This window comes from Camelus bactrianus, chromosome 3 (genome assembly GCF_048773025.1).
Source record: "Camelus bactrianus isolate YW-2024 breed Bactrian camel chromosome 3, ASM4877302v1, whole genome shotgun sequence".
NCBI classification, from domain to species: domain Eukaryota; kingdom Metazoa; phylum Chordata; class Mammalia; order Artiodactyla; family Camelidae; genus Camelus; species Camelus bactrianus.
The window spans coordinates 40,614,853-40,634,708 of record NC_133541.1 but is presented as its reverse complement, the minus strand read 5'-3'; the positions used below and the strand labels follow the sequence as shown (position 1 = coordinate 40,634,708).

Below are 19,856 nucleotides of genomic sequence, written 5' to 3'. Positions count from 1 at the left end.
TTTTCAGTTCTTGTAAACAGAACCAACAGACGGTTTTCAATCTGCAAAGAAAACATTCAGCTTTTGTTATAGGATTAACCTTTCAAACATAACAGCTTGACAGTCTATCCTTACACACTTGGGATAAAAAGATTTCAAACAGAGGGGGAAAAAAAAAACCCAACAAAACTAAAGATTGGTACCTTTTTGAAACTGGTTAAATGATATGCCTATGTACCTTGCTCGTAAAGTAACCCATTTTAGAGGACAATTCTTAAAACTGGCAGTGTTTCTAACAGTATAAAAAATAGTTGTCCTTGTTCCCCAAAAAGCTTACCAGCATTAGCAGTAGTGTCTAAAACTTGGGATGGCATTTCCAAATGCTTTTATATAAATTACCCTATTCATTCTTCTCAAAAACTCTTTGCAATGGTTTTCATTTGGACAACGTACTGAACTCAACAAGGTTGGGCAACAGTGCTCAAGGTCACATGGCAAATTCATAGCTTAACTGTGGCTCTAATTCCCTCTACCAGGGCTGCCCTGAATATTTGCCCAATGGTGTTTCATTAAAAAAAAAAAAAAAAAAAATCCTGAGGACAGGCCTGTAATTCATTTGGTCATAACAGTACGGTGGTTTTTCTGGTTTTGTTATTTTATTTTATTTCACTGATTAATTGCTACAATTGTGGCTTTGTCAGAGGCGTCATCTAAAAAAAGAGAATACAGCAGTCCCACCTAAATTACCCATGGAAAAAAATTTTGCCCCTATTTCAGAACATAAAAGAATATAATGTAGGTGATGCTCTTATTTTCAAGAGGTCCTGAGATAACTGGTTTATTCATTCATTAAGCAAAATTATTACGACTTATTTTTCCAAGCCATTTGCTAGGTACTGGGGGTCTAGTGGGAAAGCAGACACAATTTATGTCCTCATGATGTTTAGGTCTATCAGGGAAGCTAGACATTGAAAAGATAATTACAAATGTGCTGATAGTGACAAAGAGGAAGTGCAAACTGCTGTGGAGACATCCCTTGGTCTGGGAAAGCAGGAAAGCTTCCTGGAGGAAGTGGCTTTCAAGATGAAATTCTGTATCTACCCTTACACTCATTAGTCAATAGCTAAGGAGGATTTTTTTCAGTCTGCAATCATGAGTACAATAATGAAAAGAAACTTTTTCTGACTTTTAAAATCTTCATATACAGAACATTAGACAAACATTTATTGACCCCAAAAGACTTTTACACACATTTCAAAACATCATGCTTAGCTGTTTATTTCAAGTGATTAGCCTAGATTAATTTCAATTTTTTTAAAGTATTTGACTCTAGAAATATTTCCTGTTGACTACTTCTAAAAAGTCTCCTAGGACTTTGTCTGTCACTTACTAGACACTTAAGAAATATAAAATATCTTTCCCTTTCCTCTTATTTCTTCCCCCCTAATCTCTTTCTTTCACCCTCCATTTGCCCAAGTGTTTAGAAAGAACTCAGTGCTTTATTGGAAAGAAGAGGCTTGACCTAATTATTTTCCAAATTGCTAAACATTTCTGAAACGTGTCGATAGAAACTTTAAGTGTAGAACAAAGCACTTTGATTCACAATCTAGTTTTATTTATCTTTTATTTGTATTTAAGCATGCCTCTTGTCATTTATTTTATTCTATGTCTTAATAATTTTAGCTCTTGAATTACATTTTATTTCTATTTGTGTCCTAGAACATACATGAATAAGAGATGCATTAGAAGCAGCTTAAAACACAGATGCTTACTTAATGCTCCCAAGACTGTGGGATACTATCAATTTCTTCTGGTACTCTGCTGGGTTACAGCTGATAGAAAACAATTGTCCTCGACTGTGGAACATGGAATAATTGACCTCTAAGTGAAGTAGACACGTATAAGATTTAGAATGACCATTTGAAGGCAATTCAGAGAAAATGTGAGCATTATTTTGCAGCATTTCCATTTGGAGTCATAATTGATAGCTGATTATGATACTATGTTAATATAATAAAAATTGTTTAAACCGCAATTACATATACTGAATGAATACTAGTTTTTGAAATGCACTAGTCCGGTTGTTGAATTTCCTTTCAGCACACTCTTTTGCAACAGATCACCCTGAAAATAGAATTGTTATAATGAAACTCTTATCAGAGGTAGCTGAATCACGAACATGAAATGATAAATGAAATGAAGTTGTTTGCTTCCACCTTAACGTCTGCTGCCTTTGAATCTGCAACCAGCAGCTATTTCAAAATACAGCATTATCCTGAACCCATATCTCTGCCTGCTCTGGTTTCCTGAGGCAATGTATTTCAACATCGTGCAACCCCTCTAATGTAACTGTTTCTCTGCAGTTTAGCTCAGACTTTCCACTTCCACTTGTCAAATAGTGACTTGATGTATAAATAAATGCTTATGTAGATTATGTTTAAATTCTCCTACTTATATATTTTTTAATTTTCCTCCTTTAAAATTGGGGCTTTTCAAATTTATTTCATAGTAGCAATTTCTGAGGAAATTCTGAGTCTCTGTGTCAGACACCAAAATCCAAGCTTGCCATTTTAACATCTGGAATCTTGGAACCCAAATCCCAGAAATGTTCAAGATGCAAAGACGCCTTATTTAGAGCTCTGCAGAACATGAAATCTATGTTATTGGCAGGAGGTGGGCATTTTCTTGCAATTTTAGGGAGGTTAGGAATTATGTGAATAAGAATGAGGTGGAGGCAAAGTTTAGATTTCTGAATCTGGTTTGCCCCAGGATCTAAGCTTAGTTTCCAACTTGTAGAAGAAGTGTTTGTCTCAGAGATGGAGCATCTCTCTGTGCCATTCAATCATGCTTTTCCTAAAACTTCTTCTGGAAAATAAATGCTTCATAATATGACAGAAATTAAAATATCCAAAATATCCCTTCCCTACCGTTTAGTAAATGTGAAGTGAAAGTTATAAACAGCTACTTGAAATATAAATATAAATGACAGTGAAGGTTCATCCTAGTATACATCTAATTTTTTAAATTTTTTTCTAGTTGTCTAAATTCTCATGTCTGTGAAGTACTAGCCAGTCCCTCAAAATAATATTCATGTTTATACTTGAAATCAAGGCTTAACTTTGCTCATTATTCAGCTCAGAAATATCTTATTTCTGTGAACTTGCTGAAACCTGGTAACCGAGGGGGAATTCAGTGTAATTGTACAAAAGAAATGGGAAGGAGGTGATAAGTAATTATTTAAGGAGAAAAGGACATTAACATTTGCAGATACTTCTTGTGTCTGTATCCAATTTCACATTAGGAAAAGGGACCAAAGTTTCCATTTTCCTAGTCATAATTTCACAGTTGCTCCATTGTTTTTATCTTGCTTAACTGCTCTAGATGCCTGCTTTCAAGAACTGAGGCTGGGAGGCAGAAGGAATATTTTGGCAATAATGAAAAACACAACTTTGCATCTCCTTCAATGTACATTTCTTTTAGAAAAATGTAGACATTCTGTAATATTTTCATTCTGTATTATTATTATGCCTTTGTATTTTATCAGTTAGGTATCAATTAACAACATTCTTTTCAAAATGTAAATTGGCATGGACAATGACAAGTGTTAGTCAAAATGCCTGTTGCTCAGGGTATGGGGGGCTGTGTAGTTCAGTGGTAGAGCACATGCTTGGCAAGTACAAGGTCCTGGGTTCAATCTCCAGTGCCCCCATCAGGGGAAAACAATGTATTTTTTTAAATGCCTGTTGCTGGCTTTAGCCTTTCTAGGAAGCTAGAGTCATTCTTGCCGTGACAAGAGCAATTTGGATAACTATAAAGCAAGCAATATTTTTCTGCTTCCAATGTAGTATATATGGACTGTAGCTTTCATTTTTAAAAACCGGTGATGCTATTTGACCTACAAAATTTTAAATGCCACCAGGCAAAATGAGAGCTCTGTATTGCACGGGAGCTGAAAGAAGTAAATCTTTGTCAGTCCTTTCCCTCTTGCTCCCTTGCTTGACTCTGTGACCACCCCTTCTCTCCCTTCACACCAGTCTTCCCCCCTCCCCCACCAGCTTTCAGGGACATCCCCTCTCTTCATCCAGACCCCCAGTTCTTTTCCACTGTCTGGCTTCAGTCTCAGAGGATGCCATTCTCCTAAACACCAAGTTGTTCAGCTCTGTGTCAACTCTGCCAGGCCTGTGTACATTGCCCAAGAGCTGTCTTGACACGGAAATTAACTAGAATAACGGAATGAAGTGCTAACTGTGGAATTTCACGCATCAGGAAGTGCAGGTTGGTGTAGGTCTGGGCACCTTCTCAGTCCTTTCAAAGAACACCAGGAGGGGGACCACCAATTTTGCTCTTGTGAAATGAGGCTCCAGACACAGAAGCAAAAATGTGGAGTTTGTGAAGCATTAAAATATTGCTAGTTGGTTCAGAGAGAACGTGTTTATTTTTGAACTCGTGGCTCCTCCGAGGTCGCTGCCATTCAGCCAGCTATCATCACTCATGCACTCTTTTAGGCCATCTGTCAGATAACGAAGAGGTGAAACCATAGAAGTGTTTTCTATTGCTCACTCCCAAAGCTGAGACAGAACGTGTGGTGTTCTCGAGAACCCCTGGTGTGCTGGATGATGTTGTGAAAATAAGTGTCCTATTTACTGACTTGAGCTTTTACGGAAACTCCATGAATACTTTGGACCCCTTGGGTATATAAGAGGTAGATGGGCCAGAAGGGGTCTCAAAATTTGGCAGATGTGCGGATCATCACCAAGTTCAACTTTTGGCCAGTTTTGCCCAGTTCAGAGGGGGTTAAATCATGGTTGGGCACTCCAAGCCTCTCTAATCTTATCCTGGAGAAGTGGAGTTCTGCCTTGGTTTACAGTTGAGGTCGCTGGCGGGGCAGTGTTTGGACAGGGACTGATGGAATTATGATGCGTTGTTAACATTAAATAGCACTTGGTGGTGAGGACCGATGACGGCATTGGGGTCCTTTGACTCCTTGAGTACAATCTTGAAATATATGCCTCACCAAAATGGGAAGGGCTCAGTTTGGCTTTCATCATTTATTTGATTTGAAAGAAGGTTGTTTTAAGGGACTTATCAGAGACTTAAGAAATGTTTCTAGGGAATAGAAAATGGGCAAGAAAATTGATCTGTGCTGTCAGAGTCACACATTATAACTCACCCTCCAAGGTGACGCGGCAGCTCCTTGAGGGAGAAGCTGCCAAAAGCACTGAAAGTGATCTGCCTGTTTTCTTCTCACACTGACTTGCAGGGAATGCGCTGCTCTTTCAAGACCGTTAAATCATTATGGAAGGTCTGCTAATAATGATGTTCAACTTTGTGTCTAAGAGCAGTTGAAATGAGGAAAATGATATTTGGCAGCTGAGTTGTGTGAAATTTAGAAATCTTGGTCGAATTTCCCAGACCTGGGCATGTATTTCCTTTTTCTAAAATAAAGACCCTCTGTTTACTTTTTTTTAACTTCACACTTGGTGGGAAGTTTCACTCAATTCAATCATACTTTTCACCCTGTGTGTGTTTGTGTGTGTGTGTGTGTGTGTTATGCTGTTCAGGAGTGGCATGTGACTGTGTCGTTTAATTGGGGCTCTATTTAAAAACACATTTGCAAGGGAGTGTTTCTCACGTTATTAATGAGATAAGGTCGGAGTGAAGCAAGCTGTGTCGTAAAGGGCAAGTGTCATGCAGCAGGAAGTCCTGGCCATCCTTCCAGCCCGCCTCAGCCAGCCTGTCCCCTCCCCGGCCGCACTGAGCACTGCACAGAGGAAATGCCCTCACTCAGCCATAAGTGCCTCCTGCTTCGTGTGGGGCCCTCCAGCCCCAGGGCCCTGCACCCACTCTAACTTCCCGCTGTTTCCAGCCGTCGTGGCATCTCCTTTACAAATGGCATTTGTCTGGGATCCTCGGGGAGCCACAGTGCCAGGACCCTCAGCACGAGTCAAATCAAGATTGCGTTTCTCAAAGTCCTACAGGTATCACTCTTTCCTTCTTGTGGCTAGGAAGAATCTTTGTCCATCAACCTCTGTAGCTTCAGGCCCCTTGCAAATAATCCTTTGCCCCTTCGCGTTGATCTATGCAACTTCTATTTCTTAAACTGTGTTACGCTGGCGGTATGAACTGGCAGTGTGCAAAATAGGAACTAAGAAGATGTGAACCTTAACATGGTTGGGGGGTATCTGGCACTGGCAGAAGTAGAAGGAAGTTGGCTAACTCTTGAAAGCTGATTTGGGGAGTTAAAGAGTGAACTTAAAAAAGCATTTCTATAACTGGCGTCTGAAGACGAGTGTCTTAGCACGCCTAATGGACTTATGTAGCCAAAATTGCTCACACTTTCTGTTAACCTTTTAAATGTCAGGAAAGGATTCTTGTTTGGTTAACTGAGTAAGCAAGCAACAACAAAACACTGTGTTGTTTCAGGTCACATTCCCGTGGAAAAGTGGAAACTATCTCTATGGTCCAGGGGGCAATTCAGAGTTTTAATCTTACCCAGGAGAATTAGACACCATGAAATGGAAGTCAATATGTTAGTAATCTGTTCTTTCTAAATATTGCTGTAGAAATCATATGAAAAGTCTTGACCTCATGATCTCAACAATTTGTCAGTGACACCTTTGCTTTACATCCAAGTTAGCCTATTTCAAACAAATAACTAGAAAAAAAATGATGACACAGAAAAATCTTTGATTTCCTTCTTCGCTTCAGGGTTCTAGATATTTACGTGGGAAAGACTGATTCTTCACGCATTATTTGTCTCTGATGGGTTGGTCTATAGCACTGCAAGCTATTTCATCAATAGCAAGCGGAGGTGAAACTGTCTGCAAAATCTCAAGAAAATAAGGTCTTTCTTATTTAGACCAAATGTAACGTATCTGGAAACTATCAGGCCTATACAGAAGTATGCATTATGTTTGGAGTAAAATGTTTTCTGATATATTTCCATGGAAAACATTCCAAGTTTGGATCAGAAGAATTCACAAGAATTATTTGTCTTAATTGTGAGCAATACATATATATTAGCTTCTTAAAATATAACAGAGATAATTTTTTAAAAATGTGAGCATTAATAACAAGTGCAGTATCCAGTTGTAGATAAGCTCCTAAGTAAATTAGTGGCATTCATTATTTGATGTGGAAATATTTAGTGCTTAAAATAAATGAGAATTTATATATTTAAAAAAAAAGAATTATTTGTCTTAGACTGTCAGAAAGAGAGTGCCTTTGGAATTTTTTAAGGAAGTCTAAAATCAGAGATATCAAATTATAGACTTCCCTAGTGCATAAGCAAATTTTGACAAGGGAAAAATAAAAGTTGACAGTTAAAGGTGTAAGTAGCACTTCCATCTACTACTTTTTCAAAACAAAATAAACATCATTTATTTTTGTTAATTATGTTAATTTGTTAAAGTTAAGAATATGATTCAACATTAGAAATTAAATGCCTACTGTATGCTTTGCCTTCTACTGCATGCACATCTCAGGCTTCTTATGTGCTAAGTTGTATGCTCATCAAACACTTGTAAATATTACTGTGCGTGTTTCCAACGGGTGGTGGCTTCTAGGCTCTCCTCATCACTGAGATCTGGTATCAAGTTCCTAAATACGTAACTGCTGGGTACGGCGAAAGCCCTAGCACCTTGGACTAAAGAATTCCGGAAATGTCAAGAAATACAGAGTTTAAGCCCTATGGGATAATTTGCAGATATATTATAAAACTTGCCTTCTTGGTCTGCTGAAGGTTTTTCAATTTCCTTTGGTCCATCAGATCCTTTCCAAAATACAACAGGCACTGGAATGTCTAAGGATGTATTTTCTATACATTTAAATGCCTTGCACAGCTAGTTTTAACAGGCTTCTTTCCTAACAAGTTTAAGAGGTGAGGATGACATCTTGAATAGCCATCATGGGCCAGTCTCTTTTGAAACTTGAGAGACTTTGTCACTCATTCATTTGCTTTTAATCTGAATATGAATTGCCCATATAATGGTCAATTTAATTATTTTTATGTACTGTCTTTACTGTTCTGGGGGTCCTGTTTTTGTCTCCCCATTTGAACTATACATTTTTTGAGGCCAGAGGCTCCCTTATGTGCCACGGGAATGTTATTAACGCATCTTTGATGAAGCATCTTACTACACTTTCTTAGTTGGTATGACCCTTTTGTTCAAAAAAGCAGCTTGCTGATAAGATCAGGGCCTATCACGGCCGAGAGTCTGGTGGAAGATTCTGGAGCTGGGACAGCACGTGGATTCTCTGATCTCACATTTTCAGTGGTTTCTCTGTGCTCAAACGGATTATGCTTTCAGCCACAGCACCGTACTGACAGTAAAGAAAAAGGATACTTATCATATAGCTTTAAACTTTTAGCAGATTATATAGCACAGGGAACTGTATTCAATATCTTGTAGTAACCTATAATGAAAAAGAATATGAAAAGGAATACATGTATGTATGCCTGAAACATTATGCTGTACACCAGAAATTGACACATTGTAACTGACTATATTTCAATTTTAAAAAAACAAAAACTTTTAACAGACCACACCACCTCAAATGCACCATGAGTCAAAGTATTTATGTATGTACACACACACACACACACACACACACAAACACACACACACGCGCGAGCGCGCACGCGCACACACGCTCTTAAATTCTGCAGTTATCTTTTGAATGGCACGGTTTCATTGCATAGCATTCCTGGAGTTAAAAGCATTAAGCTATTTGACGTAAGCATTTAAAATATCCCACAATTTGGCAACCCAGTTTTTGTATTTCTTCATTTCTTTGTTAACATCTGAGATCCTTAAAATGTGGAAGTCACTTCAGCTTATCTTGACCTTTGAGAGGTCTTAGAAAGGGGGGAGGGTATAGCTCAGTGGTAGAGCACATGCTTAGCATGCACAAGGTCCTGGGTTCAATCCCTGGTACTGCCGTTAAAAAAAAAAAAAGAATAAATGCAAGGCCTTAGATACAATTCCACTATTGAAGCAACTGGAATACTTGGGCATTAGCCAACATTTCTGTATTGAATTTCTCCTTTACAAGTTTGTTTGTTTAAGAAAAATAATTGTATATTCTGTAAGATCCTCACACGTGTCTAGGATAGTGTCATTTTTTTTTTTCCTTTGGAGATTGAATGGTATCCTGTGTGATCCAGGTGATACACGTGGCTTTAAACTGAAATGTTTTTCTTGGCATTGTTTTCCCTCCCTGGGAAAGGATGAAGGAAAGCCAAGTCTGTAGAGAGTCTTACTGGTTAAAGTAACAGCAAATCATATACATTTGATGAATGTTGATCTCTGAGAAATACCTTGGGAGTTATACAATGCTTACAAAAGAGTTGAAAGTGGTTTTTTAGCAGTGATGAGTTTGTATGTTTTGTGGGTAAAGTACACTTTTGGAGCGAGCCAAATAATGATTAACATATAGCTTATTAATCCAAATTTATTTTGATGTAGAAAGGGAGAGAGAAAGAAAGAGAGGAGAGAGAGGCACAGGTACAGAGTCAGAGACAGGAAGAGGATTACATAATAAGAAGACTGTTTTCCCTCCCAGGGCCTGGATTCATTACTTTAGAGCCACACCTCTCATATCTGTTTTAGAGGAGGGAGGGGAGTGATGTACTCACATCAGATCTGAGAAAACAATGTGAGTGAGTGAACTCATATTAAAGGTTTAAATATAACACCTAAAAACAAACAAACAAAAAAAAAACAAAAAAAAAAAGGAAGAAAATAACCTGGGAAGCAAAGAAACAACAAGGAGCTAAGACTTAGCAGGTTGGTGGACTCTGACAGCTCCCCAAGGGAACGCTGGGATATTTTGTCTTTTTAAAGACATTATTGTTTAAAATTGTAGTAATATGCAAGGAAACTTTAAATAGGAAAAGTTACTCTTCCAGAGATGCTCTTGTCTTCCAATCAGAACAAGTCACACAACTTTTTCCTGTCTTCTCAAACAGGCCTGTTGAAAGGGACATTTTATGTGATGAGCATGGGGTGGGCGCTATACAAATAGAAAAGTGTCCATCCAGGACACTTTTCAGGGCAGGTGTTTCACTGACGTCCCACAGGCGAGCAGCAGAAAGCACATTTTTCTTGCCCCTTATACTAATAGACGTCATGGGATCTACTACATAATTGAATATGTGCTGGAACAAAAATCCTAGATAACCTTAAGTCCTCCCCTGTATTTGTCTTAGAAAGTGATGCTCAAATCTGCTATAGATCTACTATCTGGAGATTTTATAGTAGCAGATATGAGCAGGGCCCATAGGAGAATGCAGTCTCTTAGCTCTCTTTGTTCCTACCAAAACCAAAGTTTTGCACATCAGTGGTTGTCAAGTTAAACGTCGAAATGCTCACTAGAAAATGCTGGCTAGAGCTCAAGTCTTAGAAAGAGAAATGAGTGCCACCCCAACAAATCAATACACTGGAATGTACCTTTGTAAGTATCATATGAGTACCTCCTATTGTATAGCATTTTCTAAAAATTTTTTAAAGCTTTTCAGATGTAACAGATATTAATAACTGCTCTTTTTAGTGTTCTGTTCCATAGCTCATCTCATTCAATTTTTTAGGGTAAGTGAAGAGGATGAGTGTAATTATAAGAAAAGAAGAATTGGAGGTTCAGGGATCAGAAGTTACACAACACACATGTGGTCGGAAGTCCTGAGTAAGAACAAGAAGATCTAATTTGTACTGAGAATTTATTTTGTGCCGTATTCCCAGGGCTGTACATATGTTATCTCATTTCATCCCGCAGAACAATCCCACCAGGGAGACTAGCAGTGCCTTTATCTTACAGATGAGGAAGCTAGGCAGAGAGAATTTACGAAACTTGCCCAAGTTTGACCCCTGGCAGTCTGCCGTAGAGGCCAGACGTCTAGTTACTCTCCAGCCTCCCGTTTCCTGGCTAGATCCTCTCATCACCACACAAGGAAGTTCCATAATTAGAGGTGTCATTCTAATACACTGAACTGTCCTCATTTACTTAACTCAGAGTCTGCCTCTGAAAAAAGAATACCTTGTAATTTGATATAGAACAGGGCTTAGTGATCAATCAAAACATAAAATTATTAAATAATGTTTAAACAGTCTTCTTACCTGATTGAGATTGGTTTAAAGTAGTGTTAAGCAAAAGTATCCAAATGTAAGTGTTTCTCAAGGGAAAGAAAAAAGAAGCTAATCAATGATTTTTGTGGCCAGCTTCTGTCTTCCACCTGGGTTTTGCTTCGTGGACTCCCATCTGGCTCATTTCATGTGGCCAGAAACACTGGTCGTGTGGTTGTATTTTACTGCCAAAATGTTGCTCCTTGGCCAGCTGTTCGGAGGAGTCAGAAGGTTCTCTGAGCTACAGAGGTCAACTTCATCCCATATCGTGCCTATTTATTCCTCTGCCACCGTTTTGAGTATTAAGATGGCATTCTCAATGACATTCCAAATTGTGAGTAATATTAGCCACATGGAAAATGAGTAAAACAGTTCCGTTAATAGGCAACACAACCATCATATGAGAATAACAGTATTGGTTACCGAGCATGGCACAGTGTGAGAGAGGAGGGAGACTTTGGCTTTAGGGCCAAACAGATCAAGCTTGAATGGCAACTCTGCTGCTTTCCTGACTGGACAATTTCCTAACCTCCATTAGCAGATTCCTTGTCTGTCAATGGAAAATAAAAATGTCTACTTCAAAGGGCTGGTGTGCCCTTAAATGAAAAATGTACCTTAAAGTAGGCCTGCCTGCCACTTCTTTAATAGCATTGTCTCCATTTCCAATTGTGTGATGCTTCTTTTGTAAATTACTTTGAGGTTAGCTGTTATCATTGGAACCACTCTTGGTTACAGAAGAGCACATAGAGCTGGCCTATAAACAACTCCCTATAACTAACTTGCACACAGAAAATGAAGCTCACCTTGACAGGTGTGGGGGGTAGTGGTTGAGAGCTGGTTGGCTCTCCATTCGCATTGCTGAGGTCTCAGTGTCCACACTTTCACTTCCAGCTGTGAGACACTGGTCAAGCTATTTCACATCAGTGGGCCTTAGTTTCCTCATCTGTTAAATGGAAGGATGTGAGCATTGTGTGTTAGTCGTATGTCATGCCTGGCACATAGACAATCCTAAAATTAAGTTACTTATTATAAATACATACTAGGATGGAAGCTCCATGTGGCAGCAATTTTTATATATTTTTCCACCTCTGTATTGCCAGTGCCTGGATAGGTGTGTGGCATATGGTAGGTGCTGGCTGTCTATGTATTAAACGAATGATGTGATCAGCCGATGTATTTAGACCCCCGACAAGAGTGAGGATGCTCTACTTCCTCTCCCCATATTCATGGAACAGAAGGTTAAAGCTGAAGAGGCCCCAGAGCTCATCTGCTCAAACCCATCAGCCAACATTGAAAAGCCCTAAGACCTCTCTAGCTCTTGAGTGTGTGAAGTAAATAGAATGCAAAAGACAGACATCCCCAAAACAACAAATGTGTAAGCCACCTTCCCAAAAGAAAGCCTGGCAGTGAACCTGAAAAGAAGAAGCTCTGTGTGGGGCTAGAAGAACAAACTCTGTAAGAGCTAACGTGACCATGAATAAAACACTCGAATACAATCAGAATTCAGACAAAAGATAGATGCGTTCATTCAGAGACCATTTGTTAAACACCAATGATACAGATGGTGAATGACATGCTGGTGAATATTAACAGCCATTTCTCTTTGAAGACATCAGAAAAGCTTGTGTGTTGTATCTGCTGAGTTCTGTGGCAAAAATTCTCCCACTAGCTCATGTCAAGCCACAGAGGTCACTAAATGTAGAGTTGGCAAAAGATGCAATAGATGTAAATGATGCACAAGAACATAGATAATAGTAAAGTGCAGTCAAAATATTATGAATGATGAGTTTTGAATATTTAATACCATTCTTTCCAACATAATTTCTTTATTGGTAAGTTTATATTATTTAATTTTTAATGATGGTGAGGTATGACAACCAACTTAGAAATACTCCTGAAAATTTTACAGTCCACTTTTGCCAACTAGTATGTATGGCTCCAGCATTCACCTGTGCCTGGTACTTTATCAGCCACCTAAAAATATTTACCTTATATTAGGAATATAATGAGGAGGAAAATGGATGGGTCTCTGCTCTCATGAAGTTTACATTCTAGTGGAGGAAGGCAGAGAATAGACAATTTAACAACTAAATAAAATAGGGACTGGGATAGGAAATTCTTCTTGGGAAATCCAAAGGAGGCTTCTTCATAGAGAAAATAACAATTTATTTATTTGTAAGTTAAAACATATCCAATCCATACATCCATAAGTACATCTGTAGTCCTAGGCAGACAAGATGTAACTCAGAATTGTACCAAGTTGATGGGACCATATGTATGGGTTGTGATGTCATGACTGACTGTGCTCTTGGTCAGATCAGACTCCTAGTCTCTTGAGTGAATTTGCCTTTGCTTCACCTTTATTGTAAAAATATAAGGAGGAAGAGGAAGAGGAGGGGCAGTGTACATAGACCAAAAACCTATACTAGATACACACACACACACACACACACACACACACACACACAAAGGAATCCAAACATAACACTACAGATGGTCATCAAACCACAAGAGAACAAAAGAAGAAAGGAACACAAAAGATTAACAAAACAATTAACAAAATGGCAATAAAAACGTACATATCAATAATCACTTTAAATGTAAATGGACTAAATCCTCCCAAAAGACATAGAGTGGCTGAATGGATACAGTATATTTTGAATTACATTTTTTTCATCTAATCCTCAAAAAGGTTCATATGTAGACAATATTAAAGTGAAAAAAATTGAAATTTAAAAATTGGTAACAGTATTGTGTCATATAGTAGTACCTTTTCTTCCTTGGTGTATCTGTCTATGTCTGCCCCTAAAACAGAGATGCCTTAAGCTAGAGGAATTATGTGATGAATTTTCAATTTCCAAAAGTAATCATACAAATGTAAAATCTTGGATTAGAAGGAAAGCTAGCCAGACCAAACTTTTCCCTAACACATAAATTTTTAGGACGATGCCTGTAAATATTAGGTTTCTGATGCTTGTTGCTTGATCCGTTTTGGCAATTAACTTGTCTTTAATTGATTTGTGGATCATCCACTGAAAATTGTTATGGATAACAGAATGTGGTGGCAGAATTTGTTTACATAGGATAACAAAATAGATTGGCTGGAAGGAGAGGTTTAACTCTAAAATATCCTTGGTTTTCAGGGATTTTTCTTTTCATATATGGCAGTGTTTAGATAGACAGAGAATGAAAAACTAGCTGAATCTGATTTGTGTTCTCATCCAAAGGGAAGATTTATGTCCTGTTTAAGAATCCCATTAGTTCGATGACATAAATACATTCTCTAATGAAAGGGTGGTCACTTTAGGGGAGAGAAAAACATAACAAAAAAATGCTTCTGCCATCTTTGGGTTGTACTTGACAAAAAGCTCTCATCTGCGGGTTCCATGCAGTATCACTGCCCGGATCTCAGACAAACTACAAGAGGAAAACATTTCATCGCTCACATAACCGTTTTATTTCTGTATCTAACCGTTTCCTGGAAAATGACTAGATATTTCCCTGCCATAACTCTCCTTAGCTCTTTGTCGTAAAGTTCAAAATGCCTTGAGCAAAGGTGGTTGCCCGTTGCCAGTGGTACTGCTGCCAGTGGGCGTGGTTTTGCCTGTCTTCCCTTATCAAGGACAAAAATAACCCTGTACGACTTCTGTTGTATGTGCTGCTTTCCTCACCCTTGGCTAAAATACTCAGGGACAAGGAACATCAGATTTCTCCCCCTAAAGAAATCCGTGTGAGCTGAGGCAACAGAAACGTCAGGGAGATCTGACTTGCAGAAAGAAGTTACTGGCTGGGGAGACAGATTATCTCTTGTTTGGGAATGAACTGAAAAGGCTTAATGTTTGTGTTAGCTCTATATGCCTTTAAAAAAATGTATACTGAAAATTAACACAACATTGCAAATGGACTATACTTCAACTGAAAAAAAAAAAAAAAAACAACTGTATCTTGCCTTCCCAGTGTTGGTAGAAAAGGAAGGGGCTCTCTTTCTTTGTTAAATTATTTATATGTAACCCTTGGCACTCTTTGAGAATCTAATTAGTATATGATGGATATGAATTGGCTAGTAAGTGAGAAAAAATGCATAGCTAATTTTACTCATGTAATCAGTACTCAGTTCCCAAGGATACTAACTCCCAACTCATGCTTCCCTCCAGTCACTATGATTCCGAAGATAACCACTGTCTTAACTTAGAAGAGCATAGATTTGTTTTGCTAGTTTTGTGCTTTTTATGAATGGAATTATACAATATAAACTCTTCTGTTTTGACTTCTTTTGATCAAAAGATATTTATGATGGTGATACATTATGATAGTGAGATTCGTCTACATTGTTTTGTGTGGCTGTGGACTGTTCATTCTAATTGTGATAGTATCACATCGAGTAAATATACTGCGAATTCTATTGGTGGTGGACACCTGGGTATTCCAGTTTGAGGCTATTATGAAGAGAGCTGCTCTGAACATTCTAGGATGTTATTTGTTAAACAGATGTGCATGTAGTATGGGTAAGTTTGTGTGCATACACTTAAGTTGGGTGTAGTCCAAGGAGTAGAATTTCTGGGTTGTAGGTTATATGTATGTTTTCAGCTATTGCCAAATAGATTTCCAAAGTGATCGTATCACTTACATAATCCCCAAAGCAGTGTTCCAGTTTTCCACATGCTCACCAAAGTGTAGGCCATCGAGGTCTTCCATTTTCAATGACAGCCTCTTAATAAATGATTACTTAGTAACAGCAATGTCATATAATGTGTCTTATTTATGGAGATGGATCTTCTGATCAATAGGATCTGTTTTTTCAGGAATAACATGGGTAATAGTGAGCCATTCACACTCTGTTTCACATCGTGATGAGTAACATAAATGTGAAATGAGTGACTATAGAAGAAAACTTGGCCAGTTGTGCAGAAATAGAACTTTCTCTTTGACCCATATTCAGTTTAAATCTATGATCTTACCCTTACATATTGTCCATACTCATTTGTCAAGAATCATTGTTAGCAAAACCAATTTGTGATCTTTTAATTTTAAAATTGCCATCTCTACTTTAGTTCTAGTTATATATCCTGTGCTCAGTTTAAATCCTATTTTCTCTTCCATAAATTATTTCTTAGAAACATTGTTTTGGACTTTTCCCAAGTCATTGTAACCAGGTTAAACACAAAAACAAGTACATAGGCAATGTAAGTCACGATACAGTAAATATGGATTGCTTTTTTAAAGATTTTTTCAGCTCATGCACTTAAGTCAGTTTATTCCTTTGTTCTCTTTCCTCTTTGTCATTACTTTTTTTTTTTTTAATGTCAAATTCTGGTGACATATAATCCTCTTTTGTATGTCATCGCCTCTAAAGTTTATTATAAACTGATGATATCAGTCTGACTTCTGGTGTATCAAGTAAGCAGGCTGACCCAGGTTCAGCTTGTACTGTGTTAAAATGGAATCATTGATTTCTAGATGATGATTGGAGAAATGCAGCATATGTAATAACTGTGGGTCCTAATTCTTGAAGCTTTCAAAATCCAATCCTAATGCTCTCTAATTGGTGGCATATTAGGTAGAATAATAAAGGAAAGTCAAGGCAGGAAAAACATATTCTAGGGGTTTCATGACATGAAATAATATATACTTTATTACCAGACAGATACTTGAAATCATGAACTTTGAAAAATAAGTGTCAGAAATTGGGAAAGGAATTAAGAATTTATAATGATTTTCTTTTAAAAGTTTAATCTCTACCTTAGTGGGCTCTGGATGTTGTTATATTTGAATTTTAGATTCCTTAGAAATGAGATTTTCCTAAAAATATAATCCTCAGAACCAACATTTCTCAGTGCCTAAATAATTCCCTGGGTCTGGCCAGAAGTTGTATTAATTTTTTCAGGTGGCTAAAATACTATTTCCTCTATAAACCAAGTAGCATCTTAGAATAGCTCGTCGTTTGATCGATGATAAATTAAAATTTATTAATGTGGCATGGTAAATTAAAGTTCCCAGGATTCATTTTACCCAATATTTCAACCCAGCAAATGTTTCAGCAAAACTACTGAAGAAAAGCAGAATGACTGATTCTTGTTTTCAACTCCCTGTTGTCCTGCTGGCTGCCACGATAAGTTATGAAACATCCAAATTCAGAGAGAAGGAGGGTCACTAGGGATAAAGATCATCCTCTAAGTAAATAATCAGCCCCATATTCATTGAATACAGATTGATCCACTGGCATAATGAAGTTCAGCCTCCACTGGGGGAACTTACTCTGAGAAGGTGCCTTATGGAAGAATCTGACAGCAAAATAAAACTTGGGAAAATAAAGTAAACAAAGGACATGGTACTTTTCAGGCTTTATTCTTACCATGGAAATATTTTGCCTTGCTTCATTTTCTTTCCTGATCATTTTACTATATTCGAATGAATATCTAGCTTAAGTCCAGCACCAGAAATTGAAGAGAACTTCATATTTTTGCTGAAAAGAACAAGGCAATTTATAATCACATACTAAATAATATGGCTTAGGTCAGTGTCTCTCAAAACTGAAGGTACACACTAAACTCCTGGGATCTTGTTCATATGCAGGTTTTGATTGAGTAGGTCCAGGGTAGGACCTGATATTCCATTCTACATCTCTAACAAGCTCCAAGATGCTGCTGCTAATCCTTGGACACCAGGTTGAATAGAAAGGGTTTATGAGATAGATGTTAGAGTATATTTTTCAGATAGAGTAAATTTTGCAAATAAGTGCAAGTGTCTTACTCCATGTGAAATCAGTTAAAAAAAAAAAAAGTCAGCCTTTTAGTAGAATCCAAAAGTAATACTAATTCTTATTAGTATAGGAGAGACTTCATAATATAATCAACTGGTGCAAGAACAAAATATTTAGACACTGAAAATAAATCATGAGGACTTTTGTAAATACTTCAAATAACTACATATCCACACATATCCACAGCTTTTATTAGTTTACTTCTGGCTGACAGGAATAGTCTTAAGATGACACTGTTGAGAGGAAAGATGAGTATGAAAGGTCATGAATGTAAGCTATTTTTTCAATTGAAGTATAGTTGATTTACAATGTTGTGTTAGTTTCTGGTGTACGGCATAGTGATTCCGTAATACATATATATTCCTTTTCATATTCTTTTTCATTATATGCTATTGCAAGGTATTGCATATGGTTCCATGTGCTGTATATTAGAACCTTGTTGTTTATCTATTTTATATATAGTAGTTTGTATCTGCTAATCCCAAACTCCTAATATATCCCTCCCCTTCATTGCCCTTTGATAACCATAAGTTTCTTTTATATGTCTGTGAGTTTATTTCTGTCTTGTAAATAAATTCGGGTCATTTTTTTTAGATTCTACGTATAAGAGATATCATATGATATTTGTCTTTCTCTGTCTGATTTACTTCACTTAGTATAATAATCTCTAGGTCCATCCATGTTGCTGCCATTGGCATTATTTCATTCTTTTTATGGCTGATTAATATTTCATTATATGTATATACCACATCTTTATCCAGTCATCTGTTGATGGACATTTAGGTTACTTCCATGTCTTGGCTATTGTAAATTGTGCTTCTGTGAACACTGAGGTACAGGTATCTTTTCAAATTAGAGTTTTCTCTGGATGTATGCTCAGGAGTGAGGTTGCTAGATCATGTGGTAACTCTGTTTTTGTTTTTTAAGTATCCTCCATACTGTTTTCCATAGTAGCTACACCAAACTACATTCCCACCAGCAGTGTAGGAGGGTTCCCCTTTCTCCACACCCTCTCCAGCATTTATTGTTTGTGGGTTTTTTAATGAAGTTTATTCTGACTGGTGTGAGGTGATGCCTCATTGTAGTTTTGACTTGCATTTCTCTTATAATTAGTGATATTGAGCATCTTTTCATGTGCCTATCTGCCATCTGTATGTCTTTGGAGAAATGTCTGTTTAGGTCTTCTGCCCATTTTTAGATTGGGTTGTTTGTTTTTTTGATATTAAGCTGTAGGATCTGTTTGCATATTTAGGAAATTAAGCCTTTGTCAGTCACATTGTTTGCAAATATTTTCTCCTATCCTGTAGGTTGTCTTTTTGTTTTGTTTATGGTTTGCTTTACTGTGCAAAAGCTTGTAAGCTGATGAGGTCCCATTTGTTTATTTTTGCTTTTGTTTCTATTGCCTTGGGAGACTGATCTAGTATAACACTGTTGTGATTTATATCAGAGAATGTTTTTGCCTATGTTCTTTTCTAGGAGATTTATGGTGTCATGTCTTGTGTTTAAGTCTTTAAGCCAGTTTGAGTTTATTTTTATGTATGGTGTTCTGACTTCATTGATTTACATGCAGCTGTCCAGCTTTCCTAGCACCACTTTACGCTGTTTTTCTTATTGGTTTTTTTTTTTTTTTTTGAGACATTCAGAATGAGATTGCCAAGACATCTTTTGCATCAAAAGCTTGGTTAATGAGTCGTCATTTTCCATGAGTGATTTAAGCCACTGAAAAAGAGCCTGGAGACATATCTATAATAAGACTTAGAGAAACCGAGTCTGATATCTAGCCCCATCCACCAGTAGGGTTTCCATTCTTGGAGAAAAGTTTGTATTGCTTCTGAGAAAGCTGACTACCATCCTATGCCACTAGAAATATCAGGAAGTTTGTGTTAAAAACTTGATGATCACTGGCCACTTTTCGAGCATTTTATTTATCCTTAACTGTTGGTGACAGTGAACTAAGGAGAGGGGAAATCATGGGCCAGTACATCTTTTAGTTTTCC

General features: G+C 37.5%; 1 protein-coding gene across 4 annotated transcripts in view; it reads left to right on the top strand.

Moving 5' to 3' along the window:
- PDE4D (phosphodiesterase 4D) overlaps nucleotides 1-19,856 on the top strand; it is a 1,348,493-nt gene that overhangs the window by 1,021,768 nt on the left and 306,869 nt on the right. Inside the window, exon 1 of one of the 4 annotated variants that reach the window (XM_010966270.3) lies at nucleotides 5,694-5,957. The exons of the other annotated variants lie outside the window; for them this stretch is intronic. Within the exon in view, the coding sequence (XP_010964572.1) occupies nucleotides 5,869-5,957 (89 nt within the window). The 5' untranslated portion in view covers nucleotides 5,694-5,868. Of the gene's footprint in view, nucleotides 1-5,693; nucleotides 5,958-19,856 lie in introns of those variants that run through there. 4 annotated transcript variants of the gene reach the window in all.